Below are 19260 nucleotides of genomic sequence, written 5' to 3'. Positions count from 1 at the left end.
ATCTCGATGTTCTTGTGTACCACAATCTTAAAACAGAATGAGGAAATGCAGCTGAGTTTCAGCTTGAGGGTGTTTTATATTCAGAAGTGCAGCTGACAGGTGTGAAATTTTCACAGAGTTAGAAACAAGCAGGGTCTCAACACGTCTGCAGGTCTTGAAACTTTAAGGCGATGCACTGACAAATACTTTTTTTATATATTGCTGTTAAAAAAACGAATTGATGTTCTTCAAAGTCCAGTTCTTTTTGTTAGTTTCACCCTCTTTTTTCCTCTACTCTTTGTACATTTATAAAGCAGATTCATAAAGCCACAGGATATGCCTGAATTTTTTGCTCAAGTTTAGATATTTTCCAACCCAACTGCCAGAAAACATGTTGTCATTGTATGTTTATGCAAAGCCGATACATTACATTTGCACATTGGTATGTAGATACATTGAAACGTTATTTTTCAACATCAATGTGGTTAACGCGTGGTTAGGTTTAGGCACAAAAACCACTTGGTTATGGTTAGGAAAAGATCACGTTTTGACATGACTGACTGGGGGCACAATCAGCAAAATCTGTAAAAACCAACCGCCTCTGTACTACTATCTCGGCATGAAACGCAGCGATATCTCGGTAAAAGCAACCACTTTTTGTGCCACCATCTCAACTGGCTAAACAGCGACAGGTAGCAATTAAAAAACCCTTGTTTTGCTTAAAAAAAACAAAAAAAAAAACAGCCACAGGTCAATGAAAATACACGCGTTTGAGGGCTTGAAAGCTGCAGGAAACGCAGTGATGAGTCCCAAAAAAACACACCCACGTTTGGGAGCTAAAAAGACACAGGAAACACAGTGACACATCACCAAAAAACACTCATGTTTGGGGGCTTAAAAGCCACAGGAAACCAAAGCTGACAGGTCACCAAAAAAAACACCCTCGCCTGGTGCTAAAAAGCAGCTGTAAACACAGCAATGACTCACCAAAAAACAGCTTTGTTGTTTGTTGCTCTGTCTGTTGTCTACAGTGGTCTGCAGCTTGGCAGGCGTCTCGCCTAAGTGACACGCCATACACCGTCCCCTCTGCCCCTCAATGACAATGTCAGCTCATACACTGTGTCACTTTAGAAACTTTGACACGATACCTATGAAACATGACAATTATAACATATTAGTGGTTTGAAAAAAACGAACACCAACATTTTCTTCTGTCGACTGGGCTGCATTTTCTTGTTTCGTCTTTGCGAGTGCAAAGTTTTGGAGACTTGTTTCCCAGCATGTAAAGACAGTCCGCCTTCTACGAAAACACCTGTTCGTGAAAAGCCTAGTTTCACTGCCTCTTATTGTTGGACTGACCCTGTTCTCTTTCAGTAAATCTGTCACAGCCTTTATGATCAAGAGAGACAGAGTGAGAGACCTTTAGAGGAAGAAGACAGTCACACAACGCTGGGGACAGGCAGAGAAGAGGACAGGAAGACTGTGACTGACATGATAACAGTCAGAGAGTGTGCTTGTGTGTGAATTTGTGTGCGCATTCAATGTCTAAATGCAGACATACAGAAATGCAGACACCTCAAATCTGCAAATAAGACTGTCCGGTCAAAGATGGCATCATGTGGCTAAAACCACACACGGCTACACATGCAAGTTGATCTCTGTCTGTCACATGAAAGTCGGTGTGTCTATTTGTATCAACGTGGCACTTATTTTAACATTCATCAATAAATCCTCACTTTTGTAATTCAGTGTTTCTGTGTGCCGTGTCCGCAGCAAAACATCAAACTTGACATTTCTCAAAAAAACTGAGAAAGCTCACAGAAGTAGATGTGAAACTGTGAAGTGAGGTCACTGATATGCTTTCACTATGAGGCTACCAACCTCGAGCACAGACACACGAACACATAATCACACAGGAATGCACACATGGTGATATGGCAGCAGTGGTGGAGCACATGCAGACACACAGTCCCACCCTGACGTCCTGTGAACTGAACTAACTTGACAGCGGAAGGCCCGTTTGTAGATTTCCCACTCGCTTCTAGCTGTTTCTCACACACACACATTCATCAGCAATCAGGCAGTTAAGTTGAGCTGTTCTGCAGATGCGTGAAAGGTCAAAGCAAATGAGGAGAGAAATGTAAGGGAAGGAAGGAGCTGAGGTGACAGAACACACAGAAGAGCTTTTTGTAACACCGAAACAAGATGTGAACTACTTCCAGTTCAGGGGGAGTGAGAGACATCCCTCAATTGGGACCCACGGTATGATACCAGTGACAGTATCATGGTTCTGAGTAGTGTCACGATACCACAGCGAAAATGAGGCAGATGTGCCTTTTGTCATTTATAACAAGATAAATCACTTTTCTATAATACAACAATGATATTTCAATGGAATAAATTACTTATTGACGTATTCATACTTCAAAAACAGCATCAATAAGTGATTAACATAGGGGGGATCAAAATAAAATAAATAAATAAAATAAAAATCAACCAGCCACCCTCCTCCCCTGACGGTCCCTTCATAAGTAAGTTAAAGTTGAAATCTGTACTCGCACAGCGTGCTGAATGATTTATTTTGCCCGCACAAAACTATTTTTAGTCGCAAATGCGAGTGCATTGACGGAGAGAGTAAAATATCGCTACACTGCCGACATTTTACTCTGTCCGTCACCGCACGCTGTTTGATTGCTTTATCAAAACACACCGCTATTATTTGGCCTTGCTTTTCACTTATTCCACCGAATACCGAATGTGTGTTTTTGCAATATTCGGCCGAATATATTCGGTGCATCCCTAAATAGGAGCCTTCCCCCACTCTCCCCTCCCCTCACCGCTGCTCTCCTCACTACACTGGCTGCTGCGCTGTGCAAGTGCATAGATGTCTCAGAGTGGTGGTGCATTTGCAAAATAAATGTTTTGAAGGAGTGTCACCGCTGCTAAATGAATGTAGCGGAAACACTGTACATAGCTCCACCCTCTTGTCCACATATGGTCACGCCTGGCTCCAAAAAAACAAGATGGCGACGGCCAAAATGCCAAACTCATTGCTTCAAAGCGGTAGTCTACAAATCGATGGGTGACCTTGTCTGGAATCCTCCAACTTCATGGGCGTGCCATGTTAAATCACTCGAGTACCCTTTAAAGGAATAGTTTGACATTTTGAGAATGTTTCTGTGCTTTCTAGCTAAGAGTTGGATGAGAAGATTGTCACCACCCCCGTGAAGATACATCTAGCAAAGGTTAGCTTAGCTTAGCTTAGCATAAAGACTGGAGAAGGGGAAACAGCTAGCCTAGCTCTATCTGAAGGTCAAGAAATTTGGCCGGTTGATTATGTGCGGGACTATTTCTTGACAGGGTGCAGTGACTTCCTGGAGTCACCGCTGGTTGCTTGGCAACCATACGGTGACAAGTCTCCAGGTGACAGCTGTTTTCCCGTTTCCATGCTTTATGCTAGGCTAACCGGCTAATTTGAGTTTTTAACTACATGGTGCACATCTCATCTACTTATTTACAATAAGTGGTAAAAACAACAAAAAAATCCCTGGTATGGTTTCCATGAATACAATTACAAATTATAAGGTTAAATTATACTTTCTAAGAAACCACTAAAGTCATTTTAGACGGAGCACAATGACAGCAATTGAAAAAGCAGTCAGAATCAAGATTTCACTCTCCTTTACAAACACTCTACTGTTTGCCGCTCACTTTATGACCTTAAATTGGTCAACACACCTACTGTTAATGTGTAAACAGCTTGTTTTGGATATTCCATTGAGGAAGTGTTGAGCCATATAGAAGAAGCAAATGTTGACAGCATGAAAACTACCATGTACTGTGTGCTGTGTGTACCCTGCTTCGTTTTTCCAATGAGTTCACCCAGAGTTTAATGAGAAAGACAGAAGTTTGTCGTCGCTCTTTCCCTTTCTGTTTTTCTTCCCCCACTCTGTCTGAAAGAGGAGGGGGGGGGGAGACGAGTTAGGAAATTTACCCTCAATGTGTAATCAAGTTACTTTTGGAGGACTTTCCTGTCCAGAATGTCCTCCAGCAGCAGGTGGGTAAATAAAGAAGGAAAAAAACAGGGGGATAAAGAGGAATGATGGGGATAAAGAGCAGCGGCGGCGGTGACGGGAACAGTCTGTACCTGTTATGCAAGCCAACCAGACACAGACAGGTTCATCCGGCCAGCATTCATCTTGTCAGCATCTTTTTCATCTCCTTTCTCCAAGTCTTTTTCTCCTCACTCTTTCGTCATCCTCAGCTCAGGATAAATACCGTTCTCTGCAGCATTCTTTAACATGTCAATTAGCGTTTTCCTTTTCCTTCTATCTTCCCATTCCCCCCCCTCTTTCCATCTTGTATTCCTGCCCTCCTCTCACGGTATCTCTCTGCAGTTGAAATGCACAGCGTGTCCGACACAAACCAGCCGCCATTAACTGTTGCCAGAGCAACCGAACAACAGAATTAATGCAGAGAGGGAGAAAGGAAGGAAGAAAGAAAGAAAGTCTTTGCTTCTTTTTTTTTTTTTTTTTTCGAGGCTCAACTTTTAACGGTGTGATTAAGTGGTTGGAAACCGACTGAAACAACAAAAACAGAGCGTGGCAGAGGGAGGGAAGTGGAGGATGAGGTCAGACTGTTTTACTGTCCCGTTCAGTCCAGAACAGAAAGTCTTTGAAACACTAAAAACTGTGTCTGATTGGCTCCTAATGGGACAAACACTGAGGGTGACGTAGCAATACGAGGAACTCTCTTGTTTACAGATCCACTATGGAGAAATATTTTACATTTTTGAAGCCATTTTTATTAATAGTTATATTTACAGACAGCACAGCTGTTTCTGAAACATACATACACATACTGACACATTGCAAGGGATTGATTAGTTTCATATTTAGTTTGTCTGTACAAAGAAACATAATGGATTCAATAATATTATCTTGTGCAGGAAATCTCTTCTGTAATTCACCTCCTTATGACCCATTTATGTCTGTTCCCAAGACCCAGTCTTTAAGTCCCACTTTTCATGTGGCCTCCAGAACAGTAGCAACAATGCATTTCCATTTAGTGGATCCTAAGATGCAACATCGCATATTAGTGTCCTGGGCTGAAAATGTTGTAAGTCTCCCCATTTTATCGGGATTTTAGATGAAACGTCAGTCCAGAAAACACAAACAAAAAAAGATCAGCTCCTTTTGGTACAGTCCTAGCCTCAAAGATACTCTGAACCTTAGCAGTGCAAAAACATGTTTCCCAGTCACTTCATAAGCACGGCAGACATTTTATAAAAGACAAGCCAAGCCGCTCTCTCAGCTTGTTAAAGTGAAGCCTGTAGGCCGGGCTCCTTTTGGCAAATCCAAACGGTTTTTGTGTGTGTGTGTGTTCAAGTGAAGTGGCTGGTTCCAACCACACTGTGGCTTGGTACTCCAGTTATGGGTTTGACCATGCAAACACTCACTCTCTCTTTCTCAAACACACACACAGAGGGTGGCCCTACAATAGTTGCACTCCATGTTTCAAAACGCAGCCGTAATGTGGTTTTCTCATAGTTGTGAGCTAATCTACTCCGAATGAATCGACTGTCTCAAATAATCATGCCAGTCCCCAGATGGAAGAAATGCGCTTGGTCCCTACAAAAACTGCACTCTGCTCTTTTCACAAAGGGGGATAAACATTTCATTTCCTGTCACAAAAGGATGTTAAATATCGCCCAAGTTGTCATAGATGATATCAGGTGATCTCAGCGGCGCCTGGTGGTGCTGGTTGTACCACGAATTAGCAGATGAAGGTTTCTGCTTAGACACTCTGCTGTACAGCTCCCTCCCCTTATCTCCTCCTTCTCGCCAAATATTGTTGTTGTTGTTCACATTAGGACCTCCGTGTTTGCCAGGGGGCAGCGGCACCGGCTCCTTGCGACCAAAAGCGCTTCTGGCCGGTTTGGGCGCGGTGACAGGTTTGGGCCACCTCGGAGCCGGGGGTTGTGGCGTGCCGCGGCTCGGGCCCAGCTGCGGAGGAGAGTGTCTGTGGGTGTCCAACGGCTTTCCGTGAGAAGGGGTGCTGTAATTTCCCTCCAGTCCTGATGGAGCCACCACCTCTTCCTGTCTCCGCTGGCTGTGGGGCTCCAAACGGGCCTCATCATAAATACTCATCCCCGAGCTAGTGGTCGTGCTAGCACCTCCTTTGGCGCAACCCTCTGGTTCATCGTATATGTGCTCCAGATGAGGAGCAGGAGGCGATAAAGCTCCTTCTGCTTGACCTCCTGGGGGTCGCCTGTTACTGTTCACCCCTCTTCCTCCCCCTGTAGCCCCGTTTAGACTCAGCGCGCTCGTTTTATGGCTCAGCTCCAGGCTGATCCGGTCGTACACGTGTGAGTACAGGTCCGGTGGCTTCCTGTGGTTGCTGCCTCCATGGTGATGATCTCCTTGGATGCCACTTCCCAAAGTCTCGTCTCCTACTGGTCGGAGGCGTGGGTTGGGCACCGGAGGGGTGGATGGGTTGCCGGTTTGGCTTTGACCTTTGATGCTGTCCACTGGATCAGAGTAGAGGCTGTCAGTGCTGTGCAGAGGCAGGCGGACTGAATCTGCTGGCTCAGAGTAAAGACCTGCATGTTCATCAGCTGAGGGAAGACCTTTTGCTGCCGCCTGCCCCCTGGGAAACTTTGGAGGGGCCACACCACCTCCTAAAACCTCCAACATGGCTGGTGGCTCTGGTAAACTCCTCCCCTTGAGTCCTCCTGCAGTTCCTTGCCCCCTTCCTCCTCCTCCATCTCCACCCTCTCTCTTCCCGAGCACACCGTCAGCAGAGCCCGGTTTGCTGCCACCTGAATCACCATCTGCCTCCCGGCTGCTGCAGCTGCTGCTATCGCCGCTTCCTGCTGTTATGCCACTTGGAACAGCGTTGCGTATGTGCTGCAGTGACGCAGGGCAGTCCGGGTCAAAGTTGCTGGGGCAGCTGAGGTGGCGCTCCTCAGCCAGTACCTTCTGCGACTGGATGGCCTGGTCCACCAGCATGAAGATCTCGTTGCCTTGCTTGGTCTCGAAAGTGAAGTTACCGGGGCCCGAGTCACAGCGGCGGCCTGCCTCGAATGAAAACATCACCTAGAGAAAGAAAAGGAAAAAATGTTTGAATGTGTTTACGTGTGAAAGTGGGAGTCAAGTGTGTGTGACTAAAAACATACAGAGGGGTATGAATAAATGCCAAAATGGAACTGAAGTAATGGAAGCTTGTCACAGAAGTCCCAGCACTCTTTTCCAGTCATCACTCATTTATCATTTTCTTGGCACTAAAAAAGTACTTGCTTCCTTTTTCCACTGAATGTTCACTTTTCTCAGCATATCTATTGTATTACTCCGCTGCTTTCACTTACTGTTTAATTCTGTTTCATACACAAGCTTTCTTCCCCTGCTAAGACCTACATATTCAGATGAATGTAGTCAAATCTTGTACATGCACATCATCATTAGTATCAGTCTCAACACATGCACACAGCATGTAGACAAACCAGAAAAGCACTTTAAAGGTCAACAGCCATTTTTAAACCCTGCTCTCAAGCTCTGAAACATTCAAGTGACGCAAAAACAACCACAGACTCTAAAGCTAGATATCCTTTGTGACCACATGAACATGCGCTGCTGCTAAAAGTGTCATTTGCACTTCCTAATGATCAATCGTTACATTCGCAGCTGAACATTAACCCACCACCACTCTGCCTGTGCTCGCCAGGTGTGTCAGATCTTTAAAAGCAAACTCACCCGGTCTCGTCCGTATCTCCTCAGCAGCTTGTAGGGCCACACGAGTACATTCCTCTTGGTCTTTGGCTCCTTCAAGATTAGGACATCGTTTTCTGCTTTCAGCCAGTAGCTGCCCACCAGCCCGCAGCGGTCTGACGCCTCGGTACGCTGAACACTCACCCAGAATTCGTTAACTGTAAAGAGAAGATAGGAGAGGCGTTAGGTTTACTTAAATTCTCCATTTTAAATGAACCTCTGTGTTGCAATATTTTAATTAAGATCTTATGTAAGACCAGACTGTTTAGTGTCCTTACCCTCCTCTCTGGAGTAGTAGATGAGGTTTTCAGACATCTGCAGGTCCTGGCCTCCTCCATTTGAGTCTGCAGCAGTGCAGTTGCTGCTGCCGCCTCCTCCCTGCAAACACAGAGACACTGATCATCAACCACCTGAAAAAGGCGCCAACTAAGAATTCATACTATGTTAATCAGCTTTTTGGGACGTGGTGTGTATAAACAAAAGGAGGGGAAACCTAGAAAATGTTCCAGTACACTGGAAGGACAGAGTAGGCAAAGAGAGAGAGAAGGGAAAGAGAAAAAGCAACAGAGAACGAAGCGGATGAAGTCGTCCTCCTGGAAACTCCCTCCGGCTTCCTCTGCAAATATGTGTAATGCTCATGTGTGTGTATGTGTGTGTGAGTGCACACAATAGAAGCTGTGGCCTGTATAGACACTCTGGGGGCATTTGTGGGAAATTTTGGAAGACACGTAAACAAAAAGAATGAAGCTGGATTCCCAGCTGAAGGCACAATTTAAAACAGCAGCTTTTTTCCACCAAACTAAGCAGATTTTTTTATTTGTTTAAATTGTTTTGTTCAGATTCTGGCTGAACAGAGAGCAGAGATGGGGGAGAGCAAAAACATTTTGTAGATAGATAAAAACACATTCAGAAATACAAACATAAAATGAGCTTGCACCTTAAAAACTCACGAGGAGAGAAAAAGTGCAAGGATACCTGAAATGCGATGTCACACATGGTGTCCATCCAATCCTTGGCGGCGTTCTTTTCTGCAGCGAACACGTGCGTCTTGTCGTTGGTCTCTACGCAGAAAGCTGCCATGTTTTCTTTGGGACAGCTCTCCGTCAGTGCCGGCAGGATGGAAATGCACTCAGACAAGCGGATGATCTTCTTGTCAAGTTTCCTGGTTTTCTCATTGGACCCGCTTCCCGAGCCTCCGCTGGCGCCACCCCCTCCGCCCGAGGGTGAATCGTAGAACTCGAGGCGGGCGATGCCATTTTGGCTGGCTGGGTAGAGGACAAACCAGTTCTTCTTCCATTTCTGGTGAGCGGGAAAGGAGAAGAGGAGAACATGTAAAGCTGTTCTAATCAACATTTTTATATTAACAGTGAAAATGAAAGAATAAGACATTACATTACTACAACATTTTAAGTATTAATATCTGTATGTAAGATATTTCACCTTGATTTTCTTTCTTTGAGTTTATATGTTTGTTTGCTTGTTCATTTTGGTGTCGTTTTTTATGAGCAGCACACATTTTGTTTCCTCTAGAGCTTAGTAAACAAGTATTTCATGCTAGATGGCAATTTCTGAAGTTTGGAAGGGGATTTGTCCTGTTCACAAATGTCTGGGGAGAGAAAAACAATTTGCATGTGGTTTGTTCACACAGCAATGGGGAAAAGCAAAATGCAGAGTTTGTGACCAATAATCAACAAGTGATGAAAAAAAGTTAATGGTAACAGAAGATGTGAGTCAAATTAATATTTCTAGGTCTTTCTCTTACTTCTACTCTGCTCCTACTAATGTAGGAGGCATGTTGTGATAAATCTAAGGCAGTCTGACTCAGACCGGTCGCACACACCATTTTTTCCTCTACAATCAATCAGCAGCAGTGGACCACAGTTACAGAATTAGTCACCACTGCTTTGGTAAAGTGAGTAAAAGTACAGCGTGACAGCCCTCGTCACAACTAGAACTGCAACCCAAAACCAGGTATCCACAAAATAATCATACTGTAAGCATTGAAAGGGAAGTGAGCTGTGGTCCCCTAACAGGTTAAAAATACCACCTAGTCCAAAATAGGTAACAGGTGCATCATCTCTCTCACTGAGGAAGCAACAGCTAACAATGATCTCTTCCTCCACCGGGACAAAAAGGGACATGACCAAACAACATGACACCAAACACTGAACAATGAGACGCACAGCAAGTGTGCAACGGTCCAGATGTTCAGTGCTAACAAAAGACACAATGACACACTGCATGTGAGATTATGTGCAGTCAATCCAGAAACTACTACACGTGATTATGATAAAACTGTATGACACACCAGAACTTAACACTTGTTTGGGAAGTCCCTGTCATCCCCTGTGCCCTCTGGATGTGTGTGTGTGTTCGGCTAGTAGTACCCCACATCACGCTATGCCTCATCTCAGCTACATTTCTCCCCTGTGTGTGTGTGTGTGTGTGTGTGTGTGTGTGTATGTTTTCCCCTTTATTCACTCAGTGAGGCGGAAGCTGCCTGACAGTCAAAAAGCTGACTTTGTTACAGGAAGGTCAGCGGTTTGAAAATCCTTCGACCAGCGGGGAAAAACCAGCTAACGGAGAAAATTAAGACAGGTTGAGGGCTAAAAAATAAATCTGATGACTGCATATGGGCTTTTTTTCACATACAAAATATGGAAATTATTGCCAAAATTTGTCTCTTTAAGGGTTGTGTCTTAGGCGGAATATTTGCAGTAGAAAAACTTTTTCACAGCAGACATTTTGACTTGTCATTGTAGGAAAAGCACAGGTGCTACTAATTACACTAACGATGGCTCTGTTCTATTCAAGTGTCCCAGTAAGACATGACAGTGTGACAGTAAGACAGCATGCACAGAAGGACTTTTTCACAGCAGACATTTTGACTTGTCACAGGAGGAAAAGCACACATGGTACTAATAACACTAACGATGTTTCTGTTCCATTCAAGTGCTCCGGTGAGAGTGACAGTGAGCGAGCATGCAGGATACAAGCATCCTGAATTTAAAGCAGCTAAATGGAATTCAGCCATTGTTAATCTTATTATTTACACCTGTGTTGTTCCTACCGTGACATGTCAACATGCCTTCCGTGAAAAAGGCCTATACCAGGACCCATCTGTCGGGTAGTTTCATCTGTAACAATGTATGAGGAACACCTCATATCGTTTGTATGTAAAATATTCATCTGCATATTTTCCTCTTTAATGTGGTGGAGTTTAAGTATAATGTAGCAGCAATGGAAATACTCAGGTAAAGTTAAAGTACTTCAAATTAAAAAAATAAAACAATAATATATTCAAGTAAAGAACCTTAAATCTAGTACTTGTAGATGTGCATATTCACTTTCCAGCATAAGGTTTACCAGATGACACGTCAGCTTGTTCACTATCACTCACGAGATAAAAATAGAAGACATGAGTCAGTCTAAAGGTGTATTAATGTTATAATATTTACCCCTAGTTGCAAATTAACCACATAAGCACAAACCAAATGGGGCTCAGTAACAATAATGCTGTCATAAATTGTAAGTATCACAATTATTGTAAGAACAGAGGTGTATGCATACGTGAAAGCACATGCATGTGCATGTGTATGCACGCACTCTGACCCGATAAACTAACTGCCAAAAAGGACAGGAAATGTGTGGGATTGTCATTACCCAGGATTCTCTTTGCTTCCGTCTTCTGCATCCAGGTGTGGCTCAGTGTATGTGTGTATGTACATATGTGCATCTGTTTGTGTTGTTGATGTTATTACTCCCTTGGTGCATTCTGGACCATCTGTTGCTGTGCACAAATGCGCACGCGCGCACACACACACACGCACGCACACGCACACGCACACACACACACACACACACAGACTGGTGTGACTGTGCAGTATACATGAACAGGGTATGAAACATTAACCCCTGTTGCAACATGGTCCTTCGCTGTGTGTGCGTGTACATGTGAAACAGTTGCTCCATATAAGGCAACAGACTGTTATCAGCTGCTAATACACTGCATGGAAAATATGCAAAAAAGATCATGACAGAGTGACAGAGAGATACTTCCTCACTGATGTCCTGCCTGTTCACAAGAGCAGAATTAACTACAACGGTGCATGTGTGTGTTTTATGTTTCTCGCTTTCCCCAACTAAACAATACTGTCACACTGACCCAAGTGTTAGCGGTCAAAAATAGGAACAAGACTTACAGAATCAGCTGCATCTAGCTAGAACAAGAAATTAAATTGAGTGCCTTGTGACTTTGGTGCCCTTGAGCAAGTCTGACACATTATTACCTTTATTGTTTCATAACATTGACGCCATATTTAATGCACAATTATTGCAAATACAAGAAACAATGTCTATCTTGCATCATTCTCACCATACATGTGAAATGTGCATGTTGCTGTCTTTTGTAAGCCTTGCACACTGTTCCTGTTTATGTGCCAATGTAGTGCATTTGTCAGTATATTAACACATAATAGATATATAATAGTAATATATAATATAATAGCATTCAGGATTAGGCTAGCTGCTTTTGTTTTTCCTGTCATTCAACACAGAGGGTGACGCTATTTGTTTCATTGGAAGATCATTTTGCATGAAAAACAAAGATGAGTCTAATCCTGTCATGTCTTCAAAACTGGCATTGTATGAATTTGTTTATGAATTTACATCACATTTTCATTGTACACGCATTTACCATTGTATTATTTGGAGATACAGGAGATCTTCTACATGATTCGGTGGAAATTCATCCTCCAAAAGTTGCTGTGGGGTATTATTACAATATGTATGTGTTTGCATGTCTGTCTAACGGGTGGATAAATTCATCCACAGCTGTCACTGCTCCAACACAGGATCCTCCCTATTTGTCATGATGCTCTTTAACTGAACCACTCGACCATGTTCCCACTGGCCACAGACAGACCTCAATGACATAGGCAGGAGCCGAGTGTGTGGTTATCTGTGTGTGTGTTTAAGAGAGTAAAAGTATGCTTGTATATCGGAGCGTGTCTGTTCTTGGTAATGTTTGTTATAGCGAGGGAGAAGGAAAACAGGAAAGCTGTGTGCATGTGTCAAGTGTGTTTGTATTGTGTGCTTAAGACAAACGAATGGGAGGGAGTGTGTGTGTGTGTTAGAGTGGGAGGCAGACCAACACTTTGACCACAGATCTGCTGCCCTAACCTCAGTCCTCTGCTGTGTCTACAAAATGAAACTCAAACATGTCAGGACTCCAACAGAGGACAGCAGTGGCAGTAGATCTTGTCAGGAACTGTGACAAGTAGAGTGGGGATGAGTGGAGTAAAGTAAATAGTACACTGGCAAGCTTTTAGGTTGTTTTTCAGGTAGGGTGACTACCTGAAACTGGTTAACCAAAACTGAGACACACTGAGCACAAATTTATATGAAACTGTGCTGTTAAAAATGAGATGACAGTGAGTTATAGTAATGAGTCTCAATGTTTCCAAAGATACATATGAGAATATCAGCTTTGTGTTGCTGCAACATGGCGAGTCAAGTAAAAATATGCCACATTTTCATGTAATCAAAGTGCTATTGTGCGTATGCCATGTATCCTCATCTGCCCCACAGATGGCTATTTGTGGAGCAGACAAATATGTCAAGGGAGATAATGATGTCCATAAGCAGGTCAAACTGGGCCACACAAGTGACAACATGCTCACAACATAATGATATACAGTATGTGCAATGGACCAACAGTCCAGGACCCAAGTGTACTCAGTTTACGAGTCTAGAAGTGTTAAAAAAACAATACATTTTCTGTTGATCAACTCACTGATTAAACAACTAATTGTTTCAGCTCTACCATCAAGTAAAAGCTGGAGAGAAGGGCGGTGCGTGTCGATCACAGCAAGCAGCGATGCTGCAAACATAATCTAGAAACTGCTTCAAAGTAATAGAAGCAGAACTGAACTGAAGACAACTTAAAAGAAGTTTGTTGAGGCAATAAAACGGTAAAAACCGCATCCACTGTCCTTTATCTTAATGTATTCACTGTACCACAACTTAATAAGAACAAGCGTCCACTGCAGAGACCAGAAATGGGCTTTTAGAGGACTTTTAATTCACTCAAATCACAAAAAAAACTATTTTCTTATTTACCTCTTATCTTATAATTTCCCCTCAGTGATCAATAAAGTATTTCTAACTCTAATTCTACACTTTCACATGCATATAGCAAAAACATCCATAGTATTTATCATACGGCTGACGAAGCAAACACAGTGATACAGCAAAATGTGAACCCTGTCGGAAAATAATTTCACGTAATGGAGGAAGTCTCTCTGACATGACCAACAACGCCTCTGATGTCCCGTCATAGTCACAATCTCACAGTATCAGCTAATACTAGTATGCTCAACTCAGGCAAAAAGAGGCATGGAACAGCAAAAAATAAATTTGTACCTGACAAGATCTGGTACGATATTAGTCATTTTATTTTTTTTTGAAAAAACAGAATCACAAAGTACTTCAATCTGCTGACAAACGATCTGCTGGTGTTTTTTTTCTTGCTCGAATCAAATGCCAGAATGGGAACCTGGACTCAATAAGAACAGGAAATGATAAGCAGAATAGGAATCAATAAAATCTAAATAGTACCACTCCCCTACTGAAATGTTCCCATGTCTGCACAGAGCTAAGGGAGACGGACCAAACCTGCACTGTGATCAAAGCGAATGGTTTGTGAAAATATAAAATGGTACATTATCTGCTCATCATACAGCATGCTTACGATAGGATTGATTGCTACTTGTTACAGTTTCCATTCAACAGTGAACTTCTTTTTTCTTTGTTTCTCTAGAATCACATTACCAACACTACTGAAATTATTCTCATATGTTCAGGCTACAACTACAAATTTGTTCAAACAAATCCCTAATTAGTCCAATTAGGAGAAATGACAGCTAGTTCATATTAACTTGAACGAGGGAAAGAAAGTCAACTGAATTTTGGCTATGTAAAGAATACTACAATTGAAAATGAACAACTACGACTTACTGAAATTAACTTCAGATTCACACAAACTATTACAATCACTGCGAATAAAAACTATGATCATTGTTTCTGCTTATGCTGAATCACTCCTTCCCCCTTAGCTTCACTAAATCATGCTGTTCTTCCTGAAAATACGTCCACTGCAGAGTAAGCTAGTTCTTCATACTACAAATGATCCGGTGCTTCTTTTCTGAGAAGCATGATTCAGTGTCTGAGATGCGACCTGTGACGAACAAATGAGGAGAGGACAATATCAGACAAATCCCATTAATCCATTAGGCAGCTCCCCGTCATATAAATCTAGCCTCAGGGTGTGTAATACTACTTTATCCTGACACACCCTGTCTGTTCAAGTGGCTGCTAGCTCCTGGCTGAAGCTGCCTTCATCTACCATCATCCACATCTGCAGCCTTTACTTGTAGCTGACAAACAGCTGCTAACATCCACATCAAACTAAAAGCTTTTTGTAGCTCCAGGGTGAAGCAAAACTACAAACTTAAGATCCAAACATCGTGGATCTGAATGTGTGGTAAACAAGCAGATGCACGTACAGGCAGCTACCCTCCCACTAAATCCTGCACACAATCTCATTGCTTTGCTGCACATTTTAGCCACAAAATAAAAACAAATGACAGATTTACATGTGTGAAAACTGTTAGTACAACAACGGTACATTAAGGGACTCTTTCATCAAACACTGGGCCTATGTAGTGTAACCACTTTAGTGTATACACTTAAGTCTCGACTGCAGTTTCGACAGCAGCTCAACGTCCACATCACCACAAATATTTGGCATGCTTTACATATGAGCATTGTTTAGATGTGAGTCTCATTGGCTGAGACAGTGTCATGCTCTGGATGTTATGAATACCTTTGTAACACCGTGTGCGTCAAACATCAGACCAAACATCAGATATTGTTTTTTCTCAGTGTACTGCAGTGGTGCTCAAGACAGGTCTGGGACATTGGTGTAAAAACATTTTGCACATAAAGTTCAGTTTATTTGTCACATGGAGTTCTACTTAAAGTTGTATAACGTCAGTTGAAGGGACTTTCCAAAGTTTGACTAAATAACCCTGATGATGCCATTAGTATACATAAACGTCTCAACTGCGGTTCAGACAGCAAAACTTTATGGAAGTGGAGCACTGAATCGCTGAAGCAGTCCTTTTACCACAAGTTTGAATGACAGAATGAACTAATTAACGGGTTAATCTATCAATTTGGGGCGTCCTGTTGGCCGTAAGGTTGAAGACCTCTTTCTCAAATTAAGGCTTAAATGCACCAAAATGGTTTATAAAAAAAAAAAAAAAAAAAAACAATATTGAGTTTATGCTAAAATGAGATAGAGAACACCTATAAATGTACATGGAACATATTAATATTAGACACTTTTATAAATCATTTTGAATGACATATTCTTTAACTTGTAGATTATTTTTTTGTCCATCAGCTAATCTAGTAATTCCCAAACTGGGGGTCAAGCCAGCACAGTGGGGGCAAGCGTGACTATGGTTACATGGAACCAAACTGAAACTGAATTAATCTGATTAACCTGGAATATTAAACAAACATGAGGGCTCTAATGCTAGTAACTACGACTAATAACTTTCAAGTTAAGAGGATGTATTCAGTAAGCAACATGTAAAGTATAATGAAGTCGACAGATTTTTGTTACAAAGAAGCTTATCTTTTTCTTTGACTCACTGTCAATACAGTTGTTCCTGTGTCTACTGTGTGTAACAACTGGTGATTAGGGCAAAGTTTAACTTGATTTTTTTATTTGCAAAGCAGTACCTGAGACACGAAAAAAGGGAAACAACAAATTTTAATGAACTTCAACTAAATTGTTACTAGTCTTCCCAATACTGTTTTACTAGATTGGATCTGGTCACTAAAATCACAATGTAAAAACTCAGTAAATAAAATCCAGATGCATATCGATGGTGTTTATCCCAACACCCTGCTGTATAAACTCTATGATGGCCAGATTTCACATGATAAAACAGCAGTCAGAAACAGAAACTTGGGTCAGACGTTGCCACTGCGCACTCATGTCACATTTTCCATCCATGCACGTGGGAACGAGCCTATATGACTGTAAGCGTGTGTGTATGTCCACTGACAGTTCTATTGATTGCATAATTCACCCAACAACCTCAAACCAGTTTCAACACTTTCAGATCAGCCGACGTTCAGCTTCCTGTGCTATTCTTTTCTACTCTGGCACTTTTTTTTTACCCACTTCTGTTCTCTCATGCTCTACTCTGCAAAGATAACATGTTATTTACAAAACGTGGAGATTTTGTTTGTTCGTTTTCTATTATACCTTCTGCTGTTTACAAAAGGCATTGAAACTGTGACCTGGGAGTATGAATATCTATTGTGGATTGGCGATTTCAGGGCAGGAAACAGGGAGAGAACGTTTTGTTGATCTGTGTCATATGACCAGAGAGAGAGACAGAGAGACAAAGACTCTCTTACAAATCTGAAAGAGAAAATAAGTTCTTATCCAGCGGTGCACTGAGACCAAAGGCAAGGTTGCACAGAGGCCATGGACTGAAATGAGCACAGACACACCTACAGGTGTTGTCCCTGACATTTAACCGAGTCAGGTCTTGCTGTATAATCTCCTAAACTTAAATGAGTAATCGCATAGAGTCAGAGGCGACACAAAGTAGGCTTCTCGAGAGTGTTTGCGACGGTGTGAACAGCTGTATGCAGCTGCAATGAAGTGGAAATATGTCTGCCACCTTTGTGTGAAATGTCTGTTTCTCCATTAACTTTCCAGCTCTGTGCATTTGTGATGTTCAGATGGTGCAGCCTTTTGTCATGTGTATATTGTGAAAAGTGAGACTTCAGTCATGATTTTTTTTTGTATAGATGCAGCTTTAATAGCAACATTTAGGAAGTTAGGTGTCACTAGCATATCTCAAACCTATCCTTTCTATCTCTCTGTCCTCATTTCATCTCAGAAAGCTCTTCAGTCCACTTTGGTTTCATGTATTTTTACATTTACTGAATGCTACTCCAGTGCACTGGGTTTTTACCAGCTCACTGACACATTAAACATTCACACTTGCTCACACACAGAGATGCACAGCAGGTTTACTCCGAACCACCACATCAAAACATGGCCGGATCAGTGAAACACTGCTAGAACTTCCTCTCTCTGCATCTAAAGTGAGTTTGTCTTTGATGATACTGGGCACAATGACTGGTCTGTAATTGCACCAGTATGTGTTCTATTTATTTGTCATGACGTAAAACGCTCCTTTATGGCTTTACAACTGGGAATAGCACAAAGTTAACGTCACATATGTATGAATTAAAAACATATTTCAGACTAAACAGGACACTACCATCTCAATGAGAAAGAAAAACAGAAAATACCAACATATAATACTACTATGAGGATTTGTAGTGCTTCATTAGCAGGGTTTATTTGTCTCATAAACATATGGTAGCACTTTATCACTCCTACAATGTGCCTGGAGAAACTCTTATCATGATTTGTCCCTAATATCAATACAACTTTATTTATATATGGAGTTTAAGATAGGCAGCAGTGACCTTCAAGGGGCTCTTTCACACTTGCTATACTGATTTCCTGTGGTATTACTGTAATATTCATACAAGTCTTTTTGGGTGTCTGTGAGGCATTTCAGCTAGTTTTCAGTGGCCTTAAAGAGCGTCGTCCTCATTTTGCTGGTTTATCATATTCCTACTACATTTTTATCGCTGCTTAGAATTTTTTTGCTAGGTAGCATCCTCAAAATATGTATTTTGAAGTCAGTAGCTACAGTTATTTGTCGTTTCTGTCAACGCCACAACCGAAGTACCCAAAAATTGGACTTACCTTTCCAAACTTTTGATGCTGCACATAAAGCTGTCCCTCCTTAACGTGGGTGTCCATGCCCCCAAGCTCTCCAGGGCCACCCTTCCTCTAGAAAGACGAAATTTGATTTGAACTTGAGTCAGGAAAATCACTTTTTAGGGGGTTTATTTTTCCTATATCCCCAAACAACTTCCCCCTTCTCTCACTTCCGCTCCCGGGCCGTTATAACGCATTTATCGTACCGCTCGCGCACACTTAAATGTGTCATGGCGGGGATAAAGAGGACCCAAACAGTCGCTGGGTGGTCTCGACAAACTTTAAAAGTGTCCAAATGTTGTCAGCGGGTCGCCTATCTGTCGCCTCTCACTCCTCCTGTAGGGCTGGACCAGTGGAAAGCTACACCGAACAGATAACATGAAGCATCCGGTTACAACTTTCAAAATAAAAGCATAATTAACGAACACCTGCTTTACAGTGACGGACTGTGCAAAACGAGGAAGGCAAATACGTTTTAAGCACTGGGGAGGGACATGTGTTTTTTATTTTGTCTTAGAGAAGGAACATATGACTTTAAATGGTTGTATTTTATATGGATTTCAAATACCCTCTGAACCCCATAACCTACTGGTGGGTTTAAAATGCATGTTTTCTTTAAAAATTGGC

General features: G+C 42.2%; 1 protein-coding gene across 1 annotated transcript; it reads right to left on the bottom strand.

The window, feature by feature from the left end:
• Positions 1-4760: 4760 nt before the first annotated feature.
• On the bottom strand, positions 4761-18971 carry dok1b (docking protein 1b). Its single transcript, XM_050067264.1, has 5 exons — positions 18619-18971; positions 8721-9044; positions 8024-8123; positions 7731-7903; positions 4761-7076 (listed from the first exon to the last, which is right to left on the bottom strand). The coding sequence occupies exons 1-5, from the start codon at positions 18673-18675 to the stop codon at positions 5679-5681; spliced, it is 2052 nt and encodes a 683-aa protein (XP_049923221.1). The 5' UTR covers positions 18676-18971; the 3' UTR covers positions 4761-5678.
• Between the last annotated feature and the right edge of the window lie 289 nt (positions 18972-19260).

Source organism: Epinephelus moara, chromosome 17, assembly GCF_006386435.1.
Source record: "Epinephelus moara isolate mb chromosome 17, YSFRI_EMoa_1.0, whole genome shotgun sequence".
NCBI lineage: Eukaryota > Metazoa > Chordata > Actinopteri > Perciformes > Serranidae > Epinephelus > Epinephelus moara.
Note: the sequence above shows the minus strand (reverse complement) of the source record. Positions and strands in the feature narration are given on the sequence as shown.

What these genes read in the sequence shown, in the direction of transcription:
- dok1b (XM_050067264.1), bottom strand. Translation starts at nt 18,675, where the DNA reads ATGGACACCCACGTTAAGGAGGGACAGCTTTATGTGCAGCATCAAAAG. An exon ending in AGCATCAAAAGTTTGGAAAG is followed by an intron (nt 9,045 to 18,618) that starts GTAAGTCCAATT and finishes CCCGCTCACCAG; the next exon opens with AAATGGAAGAAGAACTGGTT. An exon ending in TGTGTGACATCGCATTTCAG is followed by an intron (nt 8,124 to 8,720) that starts GTATCCTTGCAC and finishes CTGTGTTTGCAG; the next exon opens with GGAGGAGGCGGCAGCAGCAA.